At 37.9% G+C, this 21,829-nt stretch overlaps 1 protein-coding gene and 1 pseudogene across 3 annotated transcripts in view; one reads left to right on the top strand and one right to left on the bottom strand.

Annotated features, from left to right (window-relative positions):
* The window catches only part of LOC127189448 (COBW domain-containing protein 1), a 45,472-nt gene extending 28,867 nt beyond the window's left edge, over nt 1–16,605 (top strand). Inside the window, exons 9-14 of one of the 3 annotated variants that reach the window (XM_051146276.1) lie at nt 2,049–2,105; nt 6,076–6,124; nt 13,513–13,581; nt 13,684–13,749; nt 15,446–15,575; nt 16,399–16,605. In XM_051146276.1, coding sequence (XP_051002233.1) covers nt 2,049–2,105; nt 6,076–6,124; nt 13,513–13,581; nt 13,684–13,749; nt 15,446–15,575; nt 16,399–16,508 — 481 coding nt within the window. In that variant the 3' untranslated portion in view covers nt 16,509–16,605. Of the gene's footprint in view, nt 1–2,048; nt 2,106–6,075; nt 6,125–13,512; nt 13,582–13,683; nt 13,750–15,445; nt 15,918–16,398 lie in introns of those variants that run through there. The other 2 variants (XM_051146275.1, XM_051146274.1) reach the window with 2 other exon arrangements.
* A 1,532-nt stretch (nt 16,606–18,137) lies between these two features.
* LOC127190070 (oligosaccharyltransferase complex subunit OSTC-like) lies at nt 18,138–18,528 on the bottom strand (annotated as a pseudogene).
* Between the last annotated feature and the right edge of the window lie 3,301 nt (nt 18,529–21,829).

The following is a 21,829-nucleotide window of genomic DNA, read 5'->3' as shown; positions in this document are numbered from 1 at the left end:
CAACAGCAAGCTCTCTAAGACAGTAAGAGAAAATGAACTTTTGAAGATTTTTTTTTTCCTCCCTTGATTTATTTTCCTATTTAATTTAAAATGATAATGGTCTTTTGAGGCACTGTCTGAGTGTCTTGGAGAATATCTGGTATTTTTATTTCTGTTTGTTTCTTTTGGGGGGGGGGATTGTTTGTGTTTTTGAGACAGGGTTTCTATGTGTGGCCTTGGCTGTCCTGGACTCATTTTGTAGACCAGGCCTCTAACTCACAGCAATCTGCCTGCCTCTGCCTTCTGAGTGCTAGAATTAAAGCCATGCGCCACCATACCTGGCTAGTGTTTTTATTTCTGAAAGAAGATATTAAACAAACTTTGAATGTCATGAAAGATTCTAGACATGTGTTGAGTGAGTACAGACCTTCTTTTCCACAGCAGTGCTAATTCAGGGGAAAGTTCATAAAGCTTCCATGTGGAAGCTCATGCTTTACTCTCTCCTTCTGACCATTGAGAATTTGGGGAGAGACTGACACTTTGTTGTCATTCTGTTGTTGGTACTTTCCTTCTTAGAGGTACCTAAAAGTTTTCCCATATAAAGCAGAGTCATCTCTAAATGATAGTGTTTTCAAGAACGCTGTTACAGTGAGGCAGGTGGTCGTATATTTAGAAGGATGCTCACAGGATTGATACAAACTTTAGACTATTTTCTGAAGTGATATGATAAACTTGTGTGGTTGCAAGCTGCCGTTATAAATATTGCTTAACTGTTAAGGTGGAAAAGGAAGTATGCTTATATTAGGGTTTTGACCTCTTGGTGTAAATTGATACTCCAAAATTTCTTCACTGAACATTTGCTTCCTTGCCTGATCATTTTCCTGGCTCAGCACATCTAGCATGTCCAGAATTTGAAGTGTTGATATAGCATATTAACATAAAATATTGTGGTATTTGTTGTTTAATATGACGGGAATTTGTCTGTTATGCGAAGGTAAGTGTTCAAGATCTTGTAGAGCGCTGTCCTGAGTATGTGGCTGGGTGCTGCAAATGAACAAGGCAAGCACAGCTGGACAGTTCTGAGCTAAAGGAGATATTTTATCTCACGTTTGTATGCTTAATCAAATATCTTGAGTGTAACAAATGAACTTTTTTTCCTTGTGAAAAAATATTTAGAAATCTCTGACAAGCTGCTTGGGTCTGGTATTGAAATGTAATTGTACATTTGACTACAGTTTCATAGTGCTCTTTTAAATATTTTCTTCATATATGTAAACTACTGTTCATTTGTTCTTTTATTTCAAATTTGGGGTAATAGCTGCTTAGAAAAGTTTATTTAGGTAACTTTTAACTGAAAAAATATTTTATACTTTATAGAGTTAATATTGAAGGACAGTCAGAAGTGGAAAGGGAACTAATATTTTTGAAACAGTAATAAGTAAAACTTTTTTTCTTGATATTTACCATTCAATTACTTTAAAGAATTTTAGGTAGATTTTTTTTTTTTTTACAATGTCTCTTTTTTCTTGCCTGTCATTTAATGTATCACTCTATATATAATGTGCTGGTTAATCTTTTTTTTAAAATAAGATTTGTTTTTATTTTATGTATATGAATGTTTTGTCTGCATGTATGTATGTGTGTATGTGTCCCATTTGTGTGCCTTGTGCTCATGGAGGTCTGAAGAGGGCATCAGACCTCCTAAACTGGAGTTCCAGAGACTTTTGAGCGCCAAGATGGTCCTGAGGACCAAACCTAAGTAGAGCAGCAGTTACTCTAGCCTCTTAGCTGTCTCTCCAACCCCAAGGCTGAGTAATCTTTATGCTCACATATTTTGATAAAAGATCCCTAGACGTTTTTCCTCTTGAGGTAAGGTCTATATAGCCCAGGCTGGCCTTGAGCTCATTGTATGACCAGGGATGTCCTTGAGCTTCTGATCCTTTTATCTACCTCCTAAATGCTGAGGGTATAGGCCTGTGCTGTTGTGCCCAATTTGAAATTTTATTCTTGAATAATTGGAAGTATTTCACAGAATTTCCAACTGCTTAACTACATTTCTTTCCTTTTAGAGTTCATCTCTCAAATATATTAGATATTCATGCCTATGATACTCTCTCTGGAATAAGGTATGTTTTCAATATTTTGGTCATTTTTAATGTAATGTGTTTTATTCCAGTTTCCACTAAGATGTCATTTCTTTGGCATGAAAGTTTGTTTTTTGTTTTATTTTCTGAAGCATGGTCTTACTTTGTAACCCAGGCTTGCCTTTAGGCTTATGATCCTCTGCCTCAGCTTCCCAACTACTGAGATTACAGGCAAGTACCATCACACCCGGCTTATAAAATCATTTCTGATTATGATCTTGAAAACTGTGATAACTGGTGTTTTGGAAATCACAGTGCATTTTTTTTCTACAGAAAATTTAATGTAAATCATAACTAAGCCTGGAAACTCATTAGTATTTCTGTGCCAATATTATAACACTCTCTCTAAAAATTAAATAAAATAAAATCTATGAAGTCCATAGAAAAATCTAGCTGGCTGCTTTTCTTCCTTCCCCTTAGTAATAGCTTCCTGTCTCATTTCATAGGAGTCTTTATGTTAAGAGATGGAAAAAAAATTGTTCTTAAATATCAGTGGGTTTTGTTGTTGTTGTTTTGCTTTGAGACAGGATCTTGCTATGTAGTGTTGGCTGGCCTGGAACTTGCTGTGGAGACCAAGTTGCCCTTGAACACACATAGATCTGCCTGCTTCTGCCTCTGCAGTAAAGGCATGTACTACTGTGTCTGACTTGATTATCTATTTTTCTAATTGTACTAAGAATATATAAGATCTCTCATAATATATTTTGAAGTTACAATACAGGATTGTTAACTTTAGTCATGATGATATATTATAACAGAGACTCATGAAACTCACTGAATGACAGGTCCTTATCTTCCCCTCCTGGAAACCAATATATTCAGTGCCTGCTTCAATGGCTGTGGTATTTTATTCTTCAGTGACATATGCAGGACTTCCTTCTTTTTTTTTTTTTTTTTTTTTTTAGCTTTTAAAGAATCTTTTATTTTTTAGTATGTGCATTACAGGAAACAGAACACAAGAATCCAAGAACTAAGTCACCCAGACACAAGCAGCTCAGCTGGTGTGTCCTTCTAGGTTCTGCATCTTGTACATACACTTGGGTAACTGAGATTACACAGCTTGTACCATGCTTTCCCCCACATCGTGAATATTCACCAACTAAAAACTCCACACTATATGAGCGTTTTGATTCCCAAGAATACACCATGCCATCTCAATCTGTCAGACAAATTTGCAATCCTGTCTTCCTTGGCAAAAATTTCATAGAAGACAAAAATGGCAACAGGCCTCTAGATAGACGTATTGGCAAAGTTACAATTAAATTCTGCATTCCCTCAGTGCTCAGCTCACAAGGAAACACAAAGCAACAGACCACACTAAGTACAGCTTTCTTAAATTTATCATCAGATCTGTATGTTAACATATGAGGAAGAAGGGGTGTTCCCATTCAATAAATGTATTCCTATGGACTATCTGAAAGATGCGCCTATGGCAGGGGCTCTCAGGATGTCAGTCTTTCCTTTATTTTTCTTTTTCGGTTTTTTGAGACAGGGATTCTGTGTAGCCTTGGCTGTCCTGGACTCACTTTGTAGGCCAGGCTGGCCTCGAACTCACATTAATCTGCCTGCCTCTGCCTCTGCTGAGATTAAAGGTGGCGTGCGCCACCAGAGCTCAGCTAAGATGTTAGTCTCAACACAGCACTGCAGATCTTGCCCCGGGAGCCACTCTCTGCCCCTCCAAGTCAGCCTAGCAACATGAATTAACTCACACGACTTCCTTCTTTTTAAAGTCTACTTACATATACACAAACATGCGTATACACAAAGAACACATTTATTTTATTTGTTCATCCAAAAATAAACATTTAGGCTGTTTCCACATCTCAGCTACTATAAATAATGTTATAGTATCTTCTAAGTTCCATTTGTGTCTACTCAGTATCACAAAAATGGACCTTCTCTCAGTATTTTGAGTTAGTAAGGCTGCTTGATTTATGAGTAGGCACAATGGGTGGTTCTGTACTTGTGAGGATAGGACATGGTGTTTTATTGGACTTCTTTATCTTATAGAGAATTTGAACTCCCATCCATTTATTATGAATTTTAAAATAGGACTACTTTAGTGTCTAGAAGTATGAAATATTCAAGCTACTTCCTCATTTTTAAAAATTAAAATCCAGAGTGGCAGATATATCATCCTGCAAGTCAGGGGCTAGAACTAGCTAACCTAGAGGTTACATCATCAGTTAAGAACTATTTTCATTCATTGCTTCTGGTGTTAGACGTTAGAGTAAGCCAGTAAAAATTAAAATGACTGTTTGTGGAGTACCTGGATAAAATCAATGTCTGCTTTTCTTGGTCTAGTTGGTAAGAAGATAGGGATGAGTACGCACTCATTTAAACATATCTCCATCAGAGCATCTGAGGGTTGCTTTCCACCGTGTGAAATCTTCTGGATCCATTTTCATGCTGTGCATTTTGAGCACTCGAGAGTTTTTTTAATACTTGATAATGGTGCATGTGTAATATAAAATCATTAGGAATTACACTAATTATTTTCACAGAGAAGATTCTGATTAATAAATTTTGGGTTTAAATAGTGTATGCTTGTCCACTAGACTACAGTACAGTTTGTTTTCTTTTTATAATAGGGACTAAATTAAGGACACACAATTCTGAGACTTGCTAGGAACTAACCATAAAGGTTCCTTGTTAATTTGCTGGGTTTTGGGTTTTGTTTTTTTGGTTTTTTGTTTTGCTTCTTACTTGCATGTACTCAATGTCTAACAACACTGAAAAACGATTTTCCAACAGTTTTCTAATCTCAATCTACTTTGGTTAAGAACAGTTACGTTTTAGCAATACTTATAGGAATATGTATGTAATGTTTCCCTCCATTGTAGATGAGGCCTTTGCATGCCTTTCTTTTTGCTTAGCTGTTAAACAGGAGAATCCTTTCCTAAGCAGCCAGCTGGGAAGGATTTAATTTGACACTTTCCCTACTAAGACCCCCCCCCAGTGTGAGTCATTCCTTACAGTAGTTCCTACAGCCTGAACTCGCTGTTATAATTTACCCCTCACTGTGTATCAAGACAGGACATCTGCAAAGCTTTAAGTCCCTTCCTTCCCTGCTGCCCTGTCTCCATCAGTGTCTAAATGTGTGCTACAGTTGTTATGGCAGTAATTTGTTCTGCATATTGGTCTTCTGGCTAGTCTCAGAACAGAACAATACATTCCTAAGATTCTAACTTAAGTTCCCCCTTTCCTCCTTCTTTTTCCTTTCTTTCTTTTTTTCTTTTCTTTCTTTCTTTTGTTTTTTAGACAGCTCTGGCTGTTCTGGAACTCACTGTGTAGACAAGGCTGGCTTTGAACGCAAAGAGGTCTGCCTGCCTCTGTCTTCTGAGTGTCGAGATTAAAGGTGTGCACCTCTCTGCCTGGCTTCATTGTTTTTCTTTATTGGAACTGACTATATAGGAAATTTGTCCTTGAATTCTGTTTGTCCTTAAATACTTAAATAATAGATATGTCTGTCCAAGGGAAACCTTTAATAAAGGAAATTTTACATTTCTAACTTTTCCAAACTACCAACATATTTTATATTAGGAAACATGGAGGAGAAGTAAGAAATTTAGAGTAATACAGAAAGGCCATGTATATGTTTCTAAGTCTTTTGAAATTATTGTATTAACCTGCGGGAATTATAAAGAAATCTGCTGACATATATAACAGTAGAATGTTGCTGAAACACTAGTTTTTTTCTTCATTGTATGATAACTTATGTGGTTGTGTGTGCATTCAAAAACATGTTTTATAACTTAGATCTCTCAGCTTTTCCATACATGAGTTGCATATATGTACAAATTTAAAATGTATAACGAGTAAGTAAAATCAGAACTTTGGGATAGATTCAATTATGGAATGTTTGTTCCTTAATTGGCCTGAGTCTCTAGCTAATGGATAATGTTAAATCAGAAGTATATTGACCATTGAATCTATAATTGGTTGTTCTTAGTTTGCAGAAAAAACTACAGCATGTGTCAACAGAACCTCACCTTGATCAGGTAAAAATAAAAATTTAAAATATCTATTTCAACTAAGTTGACTCTACTTAGGATTTTTTATTTAGGTCTCTTTCTAAAATATTATGTATAGACTAGGTTGGCAGTTTTAGAAGTTTTAACTGTCTTTGAGGTTGTGTGATTTGGTTTAGCATGAAAATCTGTTACATGTTAAGCTTTTCAGTCCTCCTCTGTGTTTTCTAATATTTTAGAAAATCTTGTATTCGAGCTTATTTTGATGAAAATTTCTATGTAAATGAAACCTGGAGGTTCTATCTGTAGTCTGTTTTAACTGCATGTAACTAATTGATTAAGGGAAAATAAAGGATGACTTATTTATATAATAGCTGCCCTTGAATTTTACCTTCAATAGCTCTGTAAATTTGAACCCTACAAGGCATTCTTTTGTAATTTCCACCAGGATGATATTTAAGATACTAGGAGCAAAGTAAATACATTTTCATTAAGCCATGTTTCTAAGCAAGTCCTAGAGGGGAGAACTTTAAGATAACTCTTTGATTTCATGTAAAGCAGTGAAAGGACTTGGGAGTGAGCTGTGTGCCTGGCTCGTCTGTCTAGAAGCTGAAACTGAGTTCTCAAGTCTTTATCACTTGTAATGGGGCCAAGATAACAGCAGTCACTTGTACATTTATCTTCCTTTTGGCTCACGTTCATAGGCAACTGTACCACCATGTACATGGCACATTTCTCAGAGAACATAACATTTTTTTACCTCTAAAATGAGTGAGAAAAATAGTAAGTCCCTGTGGTGGAATTTTGGGGGAGATTAAGTGTATATAACATTTAGTAGCATCCTAGGATGAAATTGAAGCACATTCATATTGAGCTTCTAGGATCAGAACATTATATTAGAAGTCTGGGGTTAAAAGATGAAAAAAATAGAGTCCTCATAAGAATCCTTATGATGGCCAGCACCTCTGTTCATTGTGTCCTGAATGCCCCCATCATATTTATAACAGCATGTAGTATGATTTGTAATGCTTCCTCCTTGCATTATTCTACTTCTTTAAAAGTAGTTGTTCATTATATAGCATAGGACTTGGTATGTAATTGCAGTTCAGTGAATATTTGTGAAAGGGTTGAAAAGCTGAGATTCTCAAACAGCAGTGTAATTCAGAAACACGTTTGGAGCATCCCGTCTGCCTTCCTGCCCTTCTTGCTATCCAAATTCAGATACTCTGTAGTCTCCTCCTCTCAAACCTCCAGAAGTGAGGCTTAGATTAACAGGCATATTAATCATAGTTTAACATTTTATTATAAATATGTTCAATGCTGTGCAAAATAAAGAGAAAAATGGGTCTTTTGTATACCTCTTTTAGTTTAAATGGTGTCAACATTTTGCCAATTTTGTTTCATCTATTTTCCCAACATTTCTTTGCTGGAGTTTAAAATACGTATTTTTAAATAGTAATTTTCAGACATACATAAAAGTAGAATAGCATAAAGAACCTGTCTATACTTACACACTGTATACACTCCTGCTTCAGTATGTTGAAGCAAACCCCAGACATTACATCATTGCACCAGTAAATAGGGCATGTCTGTTTTTGTTAAAACTCAACATGAGATTGTGACACACTGTCTTGCTTTAAATGTATAAACATAGGGCACAGAGTATTCCAGACAGAGGGATCTAGGATTCAAGCATGAACCTTTTCACTGGGTTTAGTGCATCAGAGCCGTAGAGGTGGAACTGCATCCCTTCTTCGCCCATTGGCAAGTTCAGGTTGAGTCCCCATCACAAGACAGATTACCAAGAAAAAGCATGCCATTTTTAACCTGGTTAGTGTATACGATATGGAAGCCTTCACAAGGAAATCCTTAAGGATTAGGTAAACTTGATTGTTTTTGTGTTAGGCTTAACAAATAACGAAGAGTTGTGAAGAAATAAGATAAGGAAAAAAGTATGGTCTAACAGTGCTGAATTTGAAGACTTAGCAAAAGCTTATTGGTTTAGAGTCTTTTTTGGGACCTTTACCTTCAAAGACAAGTGTGTCCATCCATCTGCTGCTGCAGGGACTTGGACCTGACTAGGTCAGTGAGGGAATGAAAAAAAGACAGAAATACAGAAAAGCTTGGATTGGATGATCTGGGCTCTTGACTGAAAAAACCTCTGCACATGAGAAGTTCAGCATTTTGTTTTACAGAGTTGAACAGAATTTATAGCAGACCAAGGAGACAGGTTTGGCGAATCTTGGTAGACACAGCCTCTGTGGGGGGAGCAGACGTCAGGCCATAAATATCTAGTTAGGGGTAGACATTCTCTGCACTCACTGTCAACACTTGCACTTGGCCCCCACAGAAGGCCTTGCCACTCCTCTGAGCCTGAGGCTATGGGGTTCTTGACATGGCCGTGCCTATGACAACAACACATAGGCACCCACTCAGAACTTCTTCCCCTCCCTACTGATAAAGATGTTCTTTTTTTTCTTGGTACTTATCACATGAGACTCTTAGTACCTGTTACAGGGCAGCTCAGAAAATCAGTCTTATGTTCTATGACCTATTTCAGGGAAAAGTCAGGGGTGGGGTGGGGTGGATGAGAGTAGTTTTCCTGCTTCTGTTTCTCAAATGCCAAAGAGCTATATTTTGGGAAAGAGTGCTGTACTGGATACTTTTCTCACTGCTGTAACAAAATACCTGACAAGAGCAATTTAAGGAAGGAGGGAGGGAAGGAAGGAGGGAAGGATGGATTGATTTTGGCTTACAGTTTAAGGTGTGGAAGTCATGGCAGCAGGCCACATTGCATCTGCAGTCAGGAAGCAGAGAGAGGTGAGTGCCGGTGCTCAGATTATTCTGTCCTTTTTCTTCCATCTAATACCCCAGCCTGTGGGATAGTAGTGGCCACATTCAGGGTGGCTCTTCCACCAGTTCAACCTTTCTGGAAACATGCTTAATGTTTCCATAGCAGGTTTTTTATTTGTTTGTTTGTTTGTTTTGGGGTTTGGGTTTTGTTTTTTTTTGCTTTTTTTTTTTAACCTTTAATGTGCATTGGTGCTTTGTCTGCATGTTTGTATGTGTGAGGATGTAAGATCCCCTGGAAATGGAGCCACAGTTAGTTTTGAGCTATTAGGTGGGTGTTTGAATATTAACCCAAATCCTTTAGAAGAGCAGCCAGTGCTCTTAACTGGTGAGCCATCTCTCTCTAGCCACTCCATAATGTTTATAAATATAGTCAAATGCCAATGATGATTAACCATCACAGCTATCCTGAACCTCATCAGAAGCTAGGAAAGAGAGTGTTTTTGTATAAATTAAATTGTGGAGGCTATAGTATGTAATTCAGTGTTATCTGTACACACACATATACCTATCCATGTGTACAAACATCTACCTTTATATCTCCTACTCAGATCAGTATAATAAGTGTTACCTAAAAATGTAGAGAACTCCCTTATGCGCGAGGGTAATAGCCATTTGGACTTGAATACTAAAGAGAACACTTGAACTAGTAGGGTTTTGTTGACTGCTTGGCTAGTTTGGTTTTTTGGGGGGAGTAGGGCAAGACATGGACAGATAGGGCTGGATACAGTAGAAAAGGAGACTCAATCCAGATGTTGAAAAGTGAGAATGTATGTCCAAGAGAAGCAGGCTTTTAGTGCAGAAGTCTGGCAGGGACTGCAGATTTGTTCTAAGGCATTGTGTTCCAATGTGTAAGGCAGAGAAGGCTCACACTGCTGTGTGTTAGTGTTAAGAAACGGGGCTTGTCTTTGGGATCTACAGACAAAGCATGAAGAATCTGTCCCTTGAGGTGAATGCCTGCTCTTTAAACAGGATAACCATAAGCTATCTGCACACGGATTAGTAAGAAAGGGGGAGAGGTGATGGGAAATGCAGACTAACTAGAGGAACTGAGAAAACTGTAGACACATCTGGAGGACAGAGATTTGAATGAAAATGCCACATGCTCAGCTTGGCATCTCAGGGCAGAAAATACCACAGAGGAAAGAGTAGCCAAGGGCTGGGGCATGGAGACAGAGGTATTTGCATTTGAGTGCATTACTGGCCTTGGTTTTCCAGACTGAGAAGCCATGTAGAAGTTATTGCATAGGAGGTCTTGCTTCTATAGGGTGTAGAGCTGAGACTCTAGTGAATTAACTGGGAACATAAACCAAGTCAACATACTAGAGTTACTGTTAATTTTATCTTGGGGATTTATTAGACTTTAGTTTTCGGAATTGTTGCCTCATTTTTCTGCTTTTGTGTTGTTAGCCATAGGAAGACATGTAGTTTTAGATTCAAAACAAAACTAAATTTCAAACTCTAATCTGAGGTTGGTAAGACCTGGGATATGCTTTATATAAGTTATTGAAGTTTCTTTCCTGAGAAATGTTTAATGTAATTCACCTTTTTTATTTTACATCATTCCTGATAAAGGTGAGCTGGACTGGGAATATAGATGAGAAGACCCAAGAGACAGACTATGGGTAGCTTTATTTGTAGGAGGAATTTTGAATTCTGTATTTCTACCACAATTTATAGCTTTCATCTTCTTTGAGTTTTCCTCATATGAAAAGAACTTAATTGGTACGAAAAGCCTCAATTCCAAGATAGGGACATTTTACCTTGAACCCTATTATGTATCATCTTAATTTCAAGAATCAGTTGTGCCTATTGCTGGAGTTAATTATATATATGTACACACACACACACACACACACACACACACACACACACACATAATTTTAAAACACTAAGTGATAACTAGGTGTTGTGATGCTGGTCTCTAATGCCTCTATTACCAATTCTGAGGAGGTTGATGTGGGAGGATCAACAGTTCAGAGCTGGCCTGGGTTACTTGAGACTGTCTCAGAAAACAAAAACTAACCCAAACAAAGCTACATCCCTAACCTGCAAATGAAAACAAAAATGCTTATAAAAATCTTTATGCCAACAGTAAGGCAGGGAGTGTATCGAGTCCTGTGTTGAGACATTCTTAGTAGTAAAAGCTAAGTTGTTCAACTTGAATGAAATATGTTTATAAGGTTTTTAAGACAAAATTATTTTCTTTTGAAACTGTTACATTCTGTTTCATTTGATAACCTTTTAAAATATAACTAGATATAGGATTTTAGGCACTTTTAGTGATCTCTTTAATGAGGAAAATTAGCTTTTTATGTAAATTCACAATATTACTTTGAACTACAAAATACAGTTTTAAAGTAGGATATGTTTACTAAGATCTTTAAAACTACCTTTGTTGTTGTGGGAAACAACAACAAGAACTGCTTAAGCTGAATTCTGTCCTCTAAGGAAATCCTCAGTGTGCCTATGGCCAGTATTGTTTAGCTGTGTGAGTGTCGTGCAGCAGGCTCTGTGTCTTGTTGGACTCAAACAGGGCTTGCTGAACAGCAGCCCCTCAGTGCTATCCTCACAGCACCACGTAGGCGTCATTTTATTTTCTGATTTAACTATTTTAAGTTCATAATACAAGTGTAATCATTTAATATTTGTCTTATTCCTGGCCCATTTCAACTAGCATAGAATCCTCAATGTTATTCACATTTTACTATGTGGCAGAATTTCCTTTGTTTTCTCTCTCCCTCCCTCCGTCTTGTAACAAACTACAGATAGAGCCTTCACAATCTGTGTTTCCTGTTCTGTGTAACCAACTATAGTCCAAAATATTAAGTGGAAAATTTCAGAAATAAATAATTCATCAGTGTCTGCATGCTGTTCTGAGTGGCATTATGAGTCCTCTCACCATTCTGCTGTGTCCTGAGAGCTGTGTGGATCATCCCATTGTCTGCTGTATCCATGCTGAACACAGCACCTGTCCATCAGTGACTTAGTTGGCATGATCTCCTGTCACGTATCATAATGCTTCTGTTTAAATGACCTTTATGCTACTGAATCACCTCCCAAAGCGCAAGACTAATAATGCTGGCAATATAGATGTGTCAAAGAGAAGCTGTAGAGTGCTTCCTTTATGTTAAAAGGTGAAAGTTCTTGATTTAATAAGAAAAGAGAAAATCATATATCAAGATTGCTAAGATCTGTGGTCAGAATTAATCTTCTTTCTGTGACATTGTGAAAGAGTAAAAAGAAACTCATGCTAATTTTGCAGTTGTATTTAAACATGGAAATTATGACCATAGTATGCAAGTGCTTAGTTAAGACTGGAAAGGCATTACCTTGTGGCTCAGTAATATCTGTAGTTTTATGCAAATACCAGAGTTACTGGATTGTAGGTCCACGGATGAGGATAAGTGCTTTTCTATGTCTTACATTTTAAAGTCCAACATGCCTTTTAAAATGGTTTTACCGCTGATGTCTGAGTAAGAAAGCATTCTCCACTTTGCATATTGACATCAGAGGATTGTCAGCATGTTGATAGCCTGACATTGATCTTTAATGCTTTATCTAATCTAAGTTTGCTTAAAAAACGATCCTGAAGCTGGGCATGCTGATGCACACCTGAAGACTCAGCATGCTAAAGTTGAAACACTGGGGATTGTGAGTTCAAAACCAGCTTGAGATACATAGCAAGCCCCTATTTGGTAACACTGAAGCAAAAATTAAATAAATGAATAAACTACTGGCTTTTTAATATTTTCTTCTACAGTCTTATGTGGTGTTCTAAAATGCTTAGGGGCATGAGCATTTATAAGAATTTACAAACAGATATACTCTCTTTCTTCCTTTAAAACTATTTTGTTCTTGGCTTGAGCATCTTACTATCCATCGTGGGAATGGTGTTTTTTAGTAACATGCTTATAAGCCTTTTTCATCAATAAGTCTGAGGTTTGGGGTTATATTGTTGGCAAAGCGATGCTTGAATTTATTTATGTAACTTGTTAGAGAAGTCAGATCTATTTCAGTCGAGGAAAAATAAGTCTGAATTTTTAAAGTCATGCTGTCAAGGACCTGAGCCAGAAACGTCACTGCTGCCAGCTTTCACTCAGCACACTGCTTGCTCATTTAGAGACCAAGCATGGCTTTCTTCCTGAGAGAGCAGAATTACACTTTTGTTTTGAGCAGTGCTTGTGGATCAGGGAAGTTTATTTTTCTGAGCTTCATTTGCCCAACTTGTAAAGTGAATTAGTTATTCTTACTCCCCAAGATTGTTGTGAAAAGAAAAGAAAAGATGAGATGCCACAGGCATAGTGCACACATAAAACAGTGGTTTTCTTGCTCAGGACCCTTACATGAAAGGTTTTTTGGAGGGGGGTTGTTTGTTTGGTTTTGTAAATACTAAACTGTTGGTCTACTTTGTAAATTGATAATTCCAAAATCACCAAAATAAGAGAGAAATAATAATTAATAATAGTAAGTATGGCCTTTTTCTTTTTTCATCTTGAAATTGGTTATAGTTTTTAAAATAGGTGAATTATTCTATAAAAAGTATGGATTATTCTCTTGATTTACAGAGTATTGTTACAATCACATTTGAAGTACCAGGAAGTGCAAAGGAAGAGAATCTAAATGTATTTATCCAGGTGAATGCAATTTTTAACTGATTAATGATTCATCAGCTGCTTTGTTGCGTAGTTGTTGCATTAGCAGTTCTTGGTCTTATGAAATTGTGTCGCCTGGTACAGAATCTCCTGTGGGAAAAGGATGTCAAAAACAAGGACGGCTGCTGCATGGAGGTCATACGGCTGAAGGTGCAGTGTGCATTTTGCCCTCACAGACTTTGTAGAGAGTAGTGTGTGTGTGTGTGCGTGCGCGCGCGTAAAAACCATATTTGGTTTTAAACAGAAACACTAGTTTTAGTACAAATAACCTTTGTGTGCCCTTGTTCTCGTCATTCCCATTGCTGAGAAGGAGCTCTAGAAATCACTGTAAAACCATGGTTTACTTGCATGCTTCACTTGGTACTGCAGCTAAAACAGCTGTGTGCCTGGAACCATTAGCCAGCTCTGCTCTGCCAGGTGTTCCCAGCAGTTATCTGCCTCAGAAGTTTGACACTGTCAAAACTGTTCTTCTTTGCACACATTGGTCACTTAGAAAAATGGTTTATTTTCCTAAGAGTGCGTCATTTAACAGAAATAATGTTGAAAATTGTGCTGCTGCTGAATCTTATGTTACTTGATGCATTTGGCAGACACTAATTTTATACAAAGGTACAAAACACTGGAATTCTTGTTCAGTTTTGTAAAGCCTTTCATATTACTTGACATTAGGATGTGTGTGTGCATTGGTGTGTGTTTGTCTGAATGTGGGCACACACATAACACAGTGTGCAGGTGGAGGTCAGGGGACAACTTTCTGGATATCAGTTCTCTCCTTCTGTGAGTTGTGGGAATTGAGCTCAGCTTGTCAAGTTTGTGGGGTAAGTGCCTTTCTTTACTCACTAAGCCAGCCGCCTTGCCAACCCCAAATTGAACTTTTATTCAGATGAATATAGTACCTTTTGATATTTGACCATTGCCTAAATTTATTATAATACTTTTTTTCTAAGCGAATTCACCGACAGAATACCTTAACTTTTCAATTTTTCTTTTTTCAAGAAAATATTTTATTTATTTTAGGTATGAGTGCTTTATCTGTATGTATGCCTGCAGGCCAGAAGAGGGCATTAGAAGGTATAGATGGTTGTGAGCCACCATGTGATTGCTGGGAATTGAACTCAGGACCTCTGGAAAAGCAGACAGTGCTCTTAATCACTGAGCTCTCTCCCGAACCCCTCAAATTTTCTTGTTAAATTTGTGAAAGAAGTGTAAGACCTTAAATGTAGAGTAATTAGTACGATCTGGTGCAGTAACAGATTTTACCACCTTTAGATTTCTGTTGTGATAAATAACATTGAAAAATCCTAATATATTGATTTTATCATTAGAAGAAGGTACCATTGCCAGTCATGGTGATTTATGGTCAGGCAAGTGGATCTCTGCAAGTTTAAGGCCAGCCTAGCCTGCACAGCAAGTTTCAGGCCAGCCAGGACTTGATAGCAAGACCCTGTCTCAAAACACAACAAAACAAAAAACAGAAATGAAGAAAAAATTAATTATTTTAAAAACTTAGCCAGGTGTGATGGCACACACCTTTAATCCCACCACTCAGGAGGCAGAGACTGGCACATTTATGGGTTTGAGGCCAGCTTTGTCTACAGTGTGACCTCTAGGACAGCTGGGGCCACACAGAGAAGCCCTCTGGGGATGCACATGCAGGAGGGGGGGGGGTCATTATATACAAAATTATTAGAAATTTTAAGAAACTTTATAAATGCAAATAATTGAAGCAAGTTATTTTCATAGCCTTGTTATGAGTTTGTTGTTTGAAAAGTAATAATTTCAAACTGAAGTACTATTTCTGCTGCAAATTTGATCTAGGGCTGAGTGGTCATTGTTCTTTGAGCAGGGGCTGGTGTCCATCAGAGACAAACCTCAGCAGATGATTGTGCAAGGCATTCATGAGCTGTACGACCTGGAAGAGAGCCTGGTGAGCTGGAAGGATGATGCCGAGAGAGCATGTCAGCTGGTCTTTATTGGTAAGTTACAGGAATTTCTGAAGGAAAATACAAAAATAATTTGAAAGGAGATGTAAGTGTGCTACTTAATAAGCTTGTGTGTTTGTCTGAACCACGGATAATGTAAGATTTTGCTAGGATTTTACTCTTCAGACAACTTAGAAAAGTGGTTACTTCAAGCGCTAACTTGATTTTAAGGTTTAACTAGAAAGTTGTAAAAGAAACCATGCAGTTACTGTGAATTGTGTAGATCACTAGAGAGCACCATGCTTTTAATGCCTCAGAATTGACAGGTAAGTGTTGGTCTGATGTATTTTGATGCTAATTAATAAAAGGCCATCACACCTGGGCAGGGCAAATGGGATAGGCGTGGCTAAGGATGCAGGGCTAGCGAGACAGAGAGAATCTTGGGAAAAGAGGAGAGACCAGAAGAGAGAAAAGAAGAAAGGCCATGGGTTAGGTGGAGGAGAAGCATGTGGCTGGTGTGGATGGTGATTTGGCCCAGATGATGATAATTAGCAAGTATTTGAGGTTATGGATGGGAGGTAGCTTGATAGAAATTATTAGAAGCAGATGGCATGGGACTGGGGCAGGTATGGGATACTTCCCACTATGGGAAGTAGTTTAGAGGATTAATATCTGCTCTGCCCCAGGTTTAACTAAGGCTGTTTTAAAATATAACAGGTGTCTGTGTCTTGATTGATTACTAATGGGTTAGAAAATACTGCCATAATAATATTAGACCTAATGATAAACACTATTAGGCCGTACTGGTAATTTAACAACAACAAGTGAGCTACCGTTCTAATACCCTCATGTAATTGCTGTTTTGTTTTATTCTCAGGCAGAAATTTAGATAAAAATATTCTTGAACAGCTCTTCATCACTGCTGTGGTAGAGGCAGAGGAGCAGAGGACAGCGCTGGGCAAGGATCAAGTTTGTCCATCACACTAGAGACTGTTTCTTACCAAAAGGACTGATCAGAAAAACAAAAATCAGTTTCCTACTGAATGTATTTCAATCCTGAATTCTTTCATGTCCTGTATTATAAGTTGGGAGTGTACTTAATGATAGTATTTATTTTATAAAATACATAAAATCTTAGTAAATTATTATAAAAAACATTGGATAATCGTACCATAAAATTATTCCTCTTAAGTTTCTTTCTTGCTGTATTTATTTATTTATTTATTTTGAGACAGGGTTTCTCTATGTTAGTCTTGGCTGTCCTAGACTCACTTTGTAGACCAGGCTGGCCTTGAACTCACAGCAATCCACCTGCCTCTGCCTCCTGAGTGCTGGGATTAAAGGCGTGCACCACCATGCCTGACTTTCAAGTTTCTTTTTGAGAAAAGTATTCATAATGGTTTCAGAATTTCCTTTGGAGTTTAAATGTGGATGCTGACAACTTACCTGTCATTATTTGTGAAAATGATGGCAAACTTGGACATTTTTATTGCCTTTAAAGCAATTAAACTTAGAAGTTTTTAATTGCAGATCTTGAACCATTAGTTTTATTGCTGGCATTAAATTCATTTTGCCTATTTTGAACTCTGTTAGTTTTCTGTATATTCTGAAAAGTAATGAGGTGCACTCCCTCTACTAGCCATAACTTCAGATAACTATTTATTTGTGTATATGTATATTACAGTACATGTGTGCTTGCGTGCGTGCGTGCGTGCTTGTGTGTGTGTGTGTGTGTGTGTGTGTGTGTGTGTGTCAGCTTCTGGAACTTCCAGCCACTTCTCCTGTTTCTGCGTCCCATCTTACTATAGTAGGGCTAGAGCTGGGATTATAAACCCAAAACAAGTCTGAATTCTAATTGCCGAAGCTCTACGGCAAGCACTTTTGCCTGTAGCTCAGCCATCTTTCTGACCTCACAAGTAACTTTTTAAAAAGACTTCTAAAAATTACATATATGTATGCATGTGAACATGTATGCATGTGAAATGAACATGTGCGTTGGTGCCTGTGGAGACCTGAAAAAGGCATCAAGATTCCCTCGAGCTGGGGTAACATGCAGTTGTGAGTCGCTATGCATGCTGGCATTTGAACTCAGTTCTTTTGCACATTAACAGTAAGAGTTCTTTTTTTTTTTTTTATTAGAAAAATGTTTTTATTTCATCTCCTTTAATGCATCATATTGTCCTGGAAACATTTTTGCATATGTATCTGAAATGGCATAGCACCACATACATATATTGTTTAAAGGCAAAGGACCACTAGAGGAACTGACCAGCTGTCCAAATTTCTGAGCCCTCAGGATCTTACTTTTTAATTTACTTTAACTCCTGAAAATCTGAAATATCATGTCTAGAAATGACAGGGGCTGTGTTAGTTAAGGGTCTCTAGAGCAGTGGTTCTCAACCTGCCAAATACTGCCACCCTGTTATACAATTCTTCATGTTGTGCTGACCCCACCCATGAAATTGTTGTCATTGGTATTTCATAACTATAATTTTGCTACTGTTATGAACTGTAATATAAACATCTGATATGCAAGCCCTGTGAAAGGGTCATTTGACTACCTTTAAAACTTCATAAGTAGGAGTAATTCAAGAATCCACTGACTTCTTAAAGGTACTAGCCCATCAAGTAACCTCCCATGAATACAATAGCCACAAAGAAATTCAATAGGACACAGACAAAGCCAACAAAGAGAAGAAACCTATTGAATTAGAATATTTGGTGTGTTGGATCTGTCCAGGATGAGGAAAATAAACTTCCCATTTTCCTTCCATAATATATTGTCTATTCACTATGTAGCTTCTGGTGCCTGCATTTATCAGACACTGAGATTCAATAACAACTCTTGGAGATTCAATAATAATATCATAGATCAGTCCTCCACTGGTGGGTAAGGAAGACACCTCAGCACATGTCAATGGCCAATGACATATGCAGCCAAGGTGGCTTCTAGCTTCAGGTTGGGGCATTCGAGCCCTAAGAACTGGAATTGGTACAGAGTCTCCATGTTGGTGGTGGTGGTGCTTTGGCCTCCAGCTTAGCAGTAAGACTTAATTGCCTCCATCCCTCCAGCCTGTCAGATAACTTTTGATAGTCAATGGTTTCTGTGTAAATCATTGGTGTGTCTGTGTGCAGCAATTCAGTTTTCTCCTATTCTTACTCAAAGCCATGTCAGCACTACTGCTCAGAATGTATAGGTGGAATATAATGAAGACTTTTCCTAAACCGACATTTACTGAACACCAGAGAATGCTATTAAAATGACTTTGGGTATACCCCACCCTCAGATTGTAGTCAGTTAATTACTTTTGAGAAAAGGCTTCACTCACTGTGTATCTATACAAGCCTGGAACTCATGCCCTCCCTGCCTGCCTCCCAAATGCTGAGCAGTTGTACTGGCTAAGAAGAGGAGGCTAACGGGTTCAGCAGTCTTCAGCTGATCGTTGCTGCTGTTTGTTGTGGTATATCAGTGAAGAAGAAACTGAGCTCTATTTTTAAAGTTTTTCTTTTCACTCATCTTTGAAGTGTTTTCTTTTAGTTCATGTTTTAGAAAATACACTTGTTTTTAGCCTTGAGCTTTCCAATTGACGTTAGCTAATATTTGATTCAGATCTGGGCTTTAAGTTTATTCATAAAAATTATTTTGTAAAATTATACCACAATAATATTACTTGGCAAATAATAAATGTTTAAACTTATATGTTCTGGAACATGAAAAGGAACTTGTAGTTTGTATACCCTGTGGGTGAAACATACAAATTTATATAGTAGTCTGTACTTTTAATAGTAATCTATACTTTCTAAAATTTACTTTTTATTTATGTGTGTGTGTATCTATGTGTGATGAGAGTACAGTGTCCCATGCTGCCAGAATCCAGGATGCCCTGGAGCTGGAGTTACAGGCTGCTGGATGTGGGTGGTAGGAGCCAGACTCAGGTCTTCTGCAAGAGCCAGTGTTTTTAACCCCTGAGCTCTCCCCGGCTGGTAATCATACTCTTGTCTGTCTTTGTAAGACTCATGTGTGCATTGCCTTTGTTTCTCACCACACATGCATTGCCCACAACATTGTCATTTAAAAGCACAGGGCCTCCTCTTCATTCCTGTCACTAAGAAGTATTCTTTTGCTTACACATTATGTTTCCAAAGTGAAAGAGATCAGAGCTAGAGTCTACAGTAGTTGAAACTTAGAAACTTGCCACAGATAGGCTCAAGGCTTTAATTTTTTTTATGTGTTAAATAAAATATATGTGATGATGCAATTTGTTTAACATTTTAGGATAGTTCTATGATAACCCGTATAAACCTTATTCTTTTATCTGCTGCATAAAAAAAAAAAAAAGAATCAGAGTACAGCATAAAATGCATCCTGTTTTAACAGTTTCTTGGGAGCTCTCAGTTTGCTTGGTATTGGCGCCTGGGCACACAATGAGTAAAGCCAGGGTCTCAAAACACATAGTTCAGTGGAAGAGCCAACTCCCACTTATTTATATTAAGAAAGTAGGAGGTAGAACTAGGCCACCTGATGAAAGTAAAGGCCAGCTTTAGCTAGAGTGGTCCTGGAAGGCCTCTGTGCAGAGGTGATCCTTAGAGAACGGAATCACAAGGGCTCACTCCTATGGGAGCTGAGGGGAGGCGTGGCTCTAGGAAGAGAAAACCTTTAGGTGGTAGCAGCACAATGTGTTATATATGCATAAAGGAGACAGGAGTAGCTGAATGTTAAAAAGCAAGAGTACAATATAGAGTGGCCATGTTTGCTGTTCCTGGTGGGACAAAGTAATTATTGAATTTACTGTGTAGCCTAGGCTGGCCTGAAACCCTCAAGTGTGCAGAGATCTGTTTGCCTCTGCCCCCAAGTGGCCCCACATTATACTTTTGAAAAGTACCATTTGGGTGGGTGGGGGCTACGGCTGTGCCATATATGTAACGGTCCAAGGACAACATTGGGGAATTGATTTTCTCCTTTCACATGTACATGATTTCCTGGTGTTGAATCAGGCCATTGGCGTTATTAGCTGAGTCATCTCATTGGCCCTTGGATTATTCTAAGCTGGGATGTGACTAGAGCATTGAGAGCTGGGAGATGATGTGAGTGTGAGCTGTGTGAGCAACTAGTTGTCCCTGTTTTAAAATTGAAAGTGGTGCTGGTTGTGAACATTACCATGCACACCTCTATGTGAATATTTCTCTAGAGAGAGAGTGTGTGTGTTTGAAGTCTTAGCATGTAGGATTTGCACATTTAAATTTTTGATGGCTATTGATGAACTACCCTTCCAAATCTTTATCTCTCCCTTTTATTCACTAGTATATGAAAGCACCCATTTCCCTAAATACAATTGAACCATATTTTAGCTTCTGTGATCTAAGTGGACAGGCATATCACTTTATATTTTATTTTGTACTGCATATTATTTTTATTTATTAAAAGATGTATATTGTCCTGCCTTTTTCCCCCCAAAATGAAGTATTTCCCAGTGATAAGACTTTGGACCTTGCTTCAACTATTCTAAGGAGTTTTACATTTTGGTTTGTTTGTTTGTTTGTTTGTAATGCAGTAACGTTGTGGGCCACCAGAGCGATGCTACAGATCCCCAAACATCACAGGCTATTGCAAATACTATTGGTTACTCTCTACCACCGGATGGTAAGACCCTACTGTTGAGGACATCCATACTTACGGCACAGAACATAGAGCAGTCAGGCTGGTACTTTCACTCCTATTGCCTAGCACTTAACAGTGCTGAGAAGTGCTGTGCTTGCTACCAGAGGGGAAAGGTAATTAGCAGTTTGACCCAACTATGAATCCTGCTTGCTACTATGATTTGCCTGCAAGATATACTGGTGCAGTAGTGGCATAAATGCCATGGAAGAACTAACATCTTTTTTTTTTTTTTTTTTTTTTAAGGCCCATTTCATGGATTGGAACCCATACCTGACTGACACTGTTAATGAGAACAAGAACTTGAGACTAGCTAGGTCCTGTGCTTGCGGGAAACCTACTGCTATTCTCCTAAAGTGACATAGCAATAAAACAACTCCTAGTGATATTTACTGTATGCATAGAGCAGTATATTTATGAACCCTCATTGGGGAAGCTTCTTGTAGTAGATGATAATTAACAAAGAAAGACTCACAATTTAACAACCTGTAGAGCATAAGAGACTTTGGAGTGCTCGGTCCTAATGGGATGTCTACCACACTCCTCCCCTCAGAACTCAGCAACCTATGCAGAAGAGGGAGCTTATTCCTAATAAACTTTATTAATTTTTTTAACATTTATTTTATTTTTATTTACACAGTATTCTGCTTGC

Source organism: Acomys russatus, chromosome 5 (genome assembly GCF_903995435.1).
Source record: "Acomys russatus chromosome 5, mAcoRus1.1, whole genome shotgun sequence".
Lineage (NCBI taxonomy): Eukaryota > Metazoa > Chordata > Mammalia > Rodentia > Muridae > Acomys > Acomys russatus.
The sequence above is the reverse complement of the archived record's forward strand: the minus strand, read 5'-3'. Positions and strand labels throughout refer to the sequence as shown.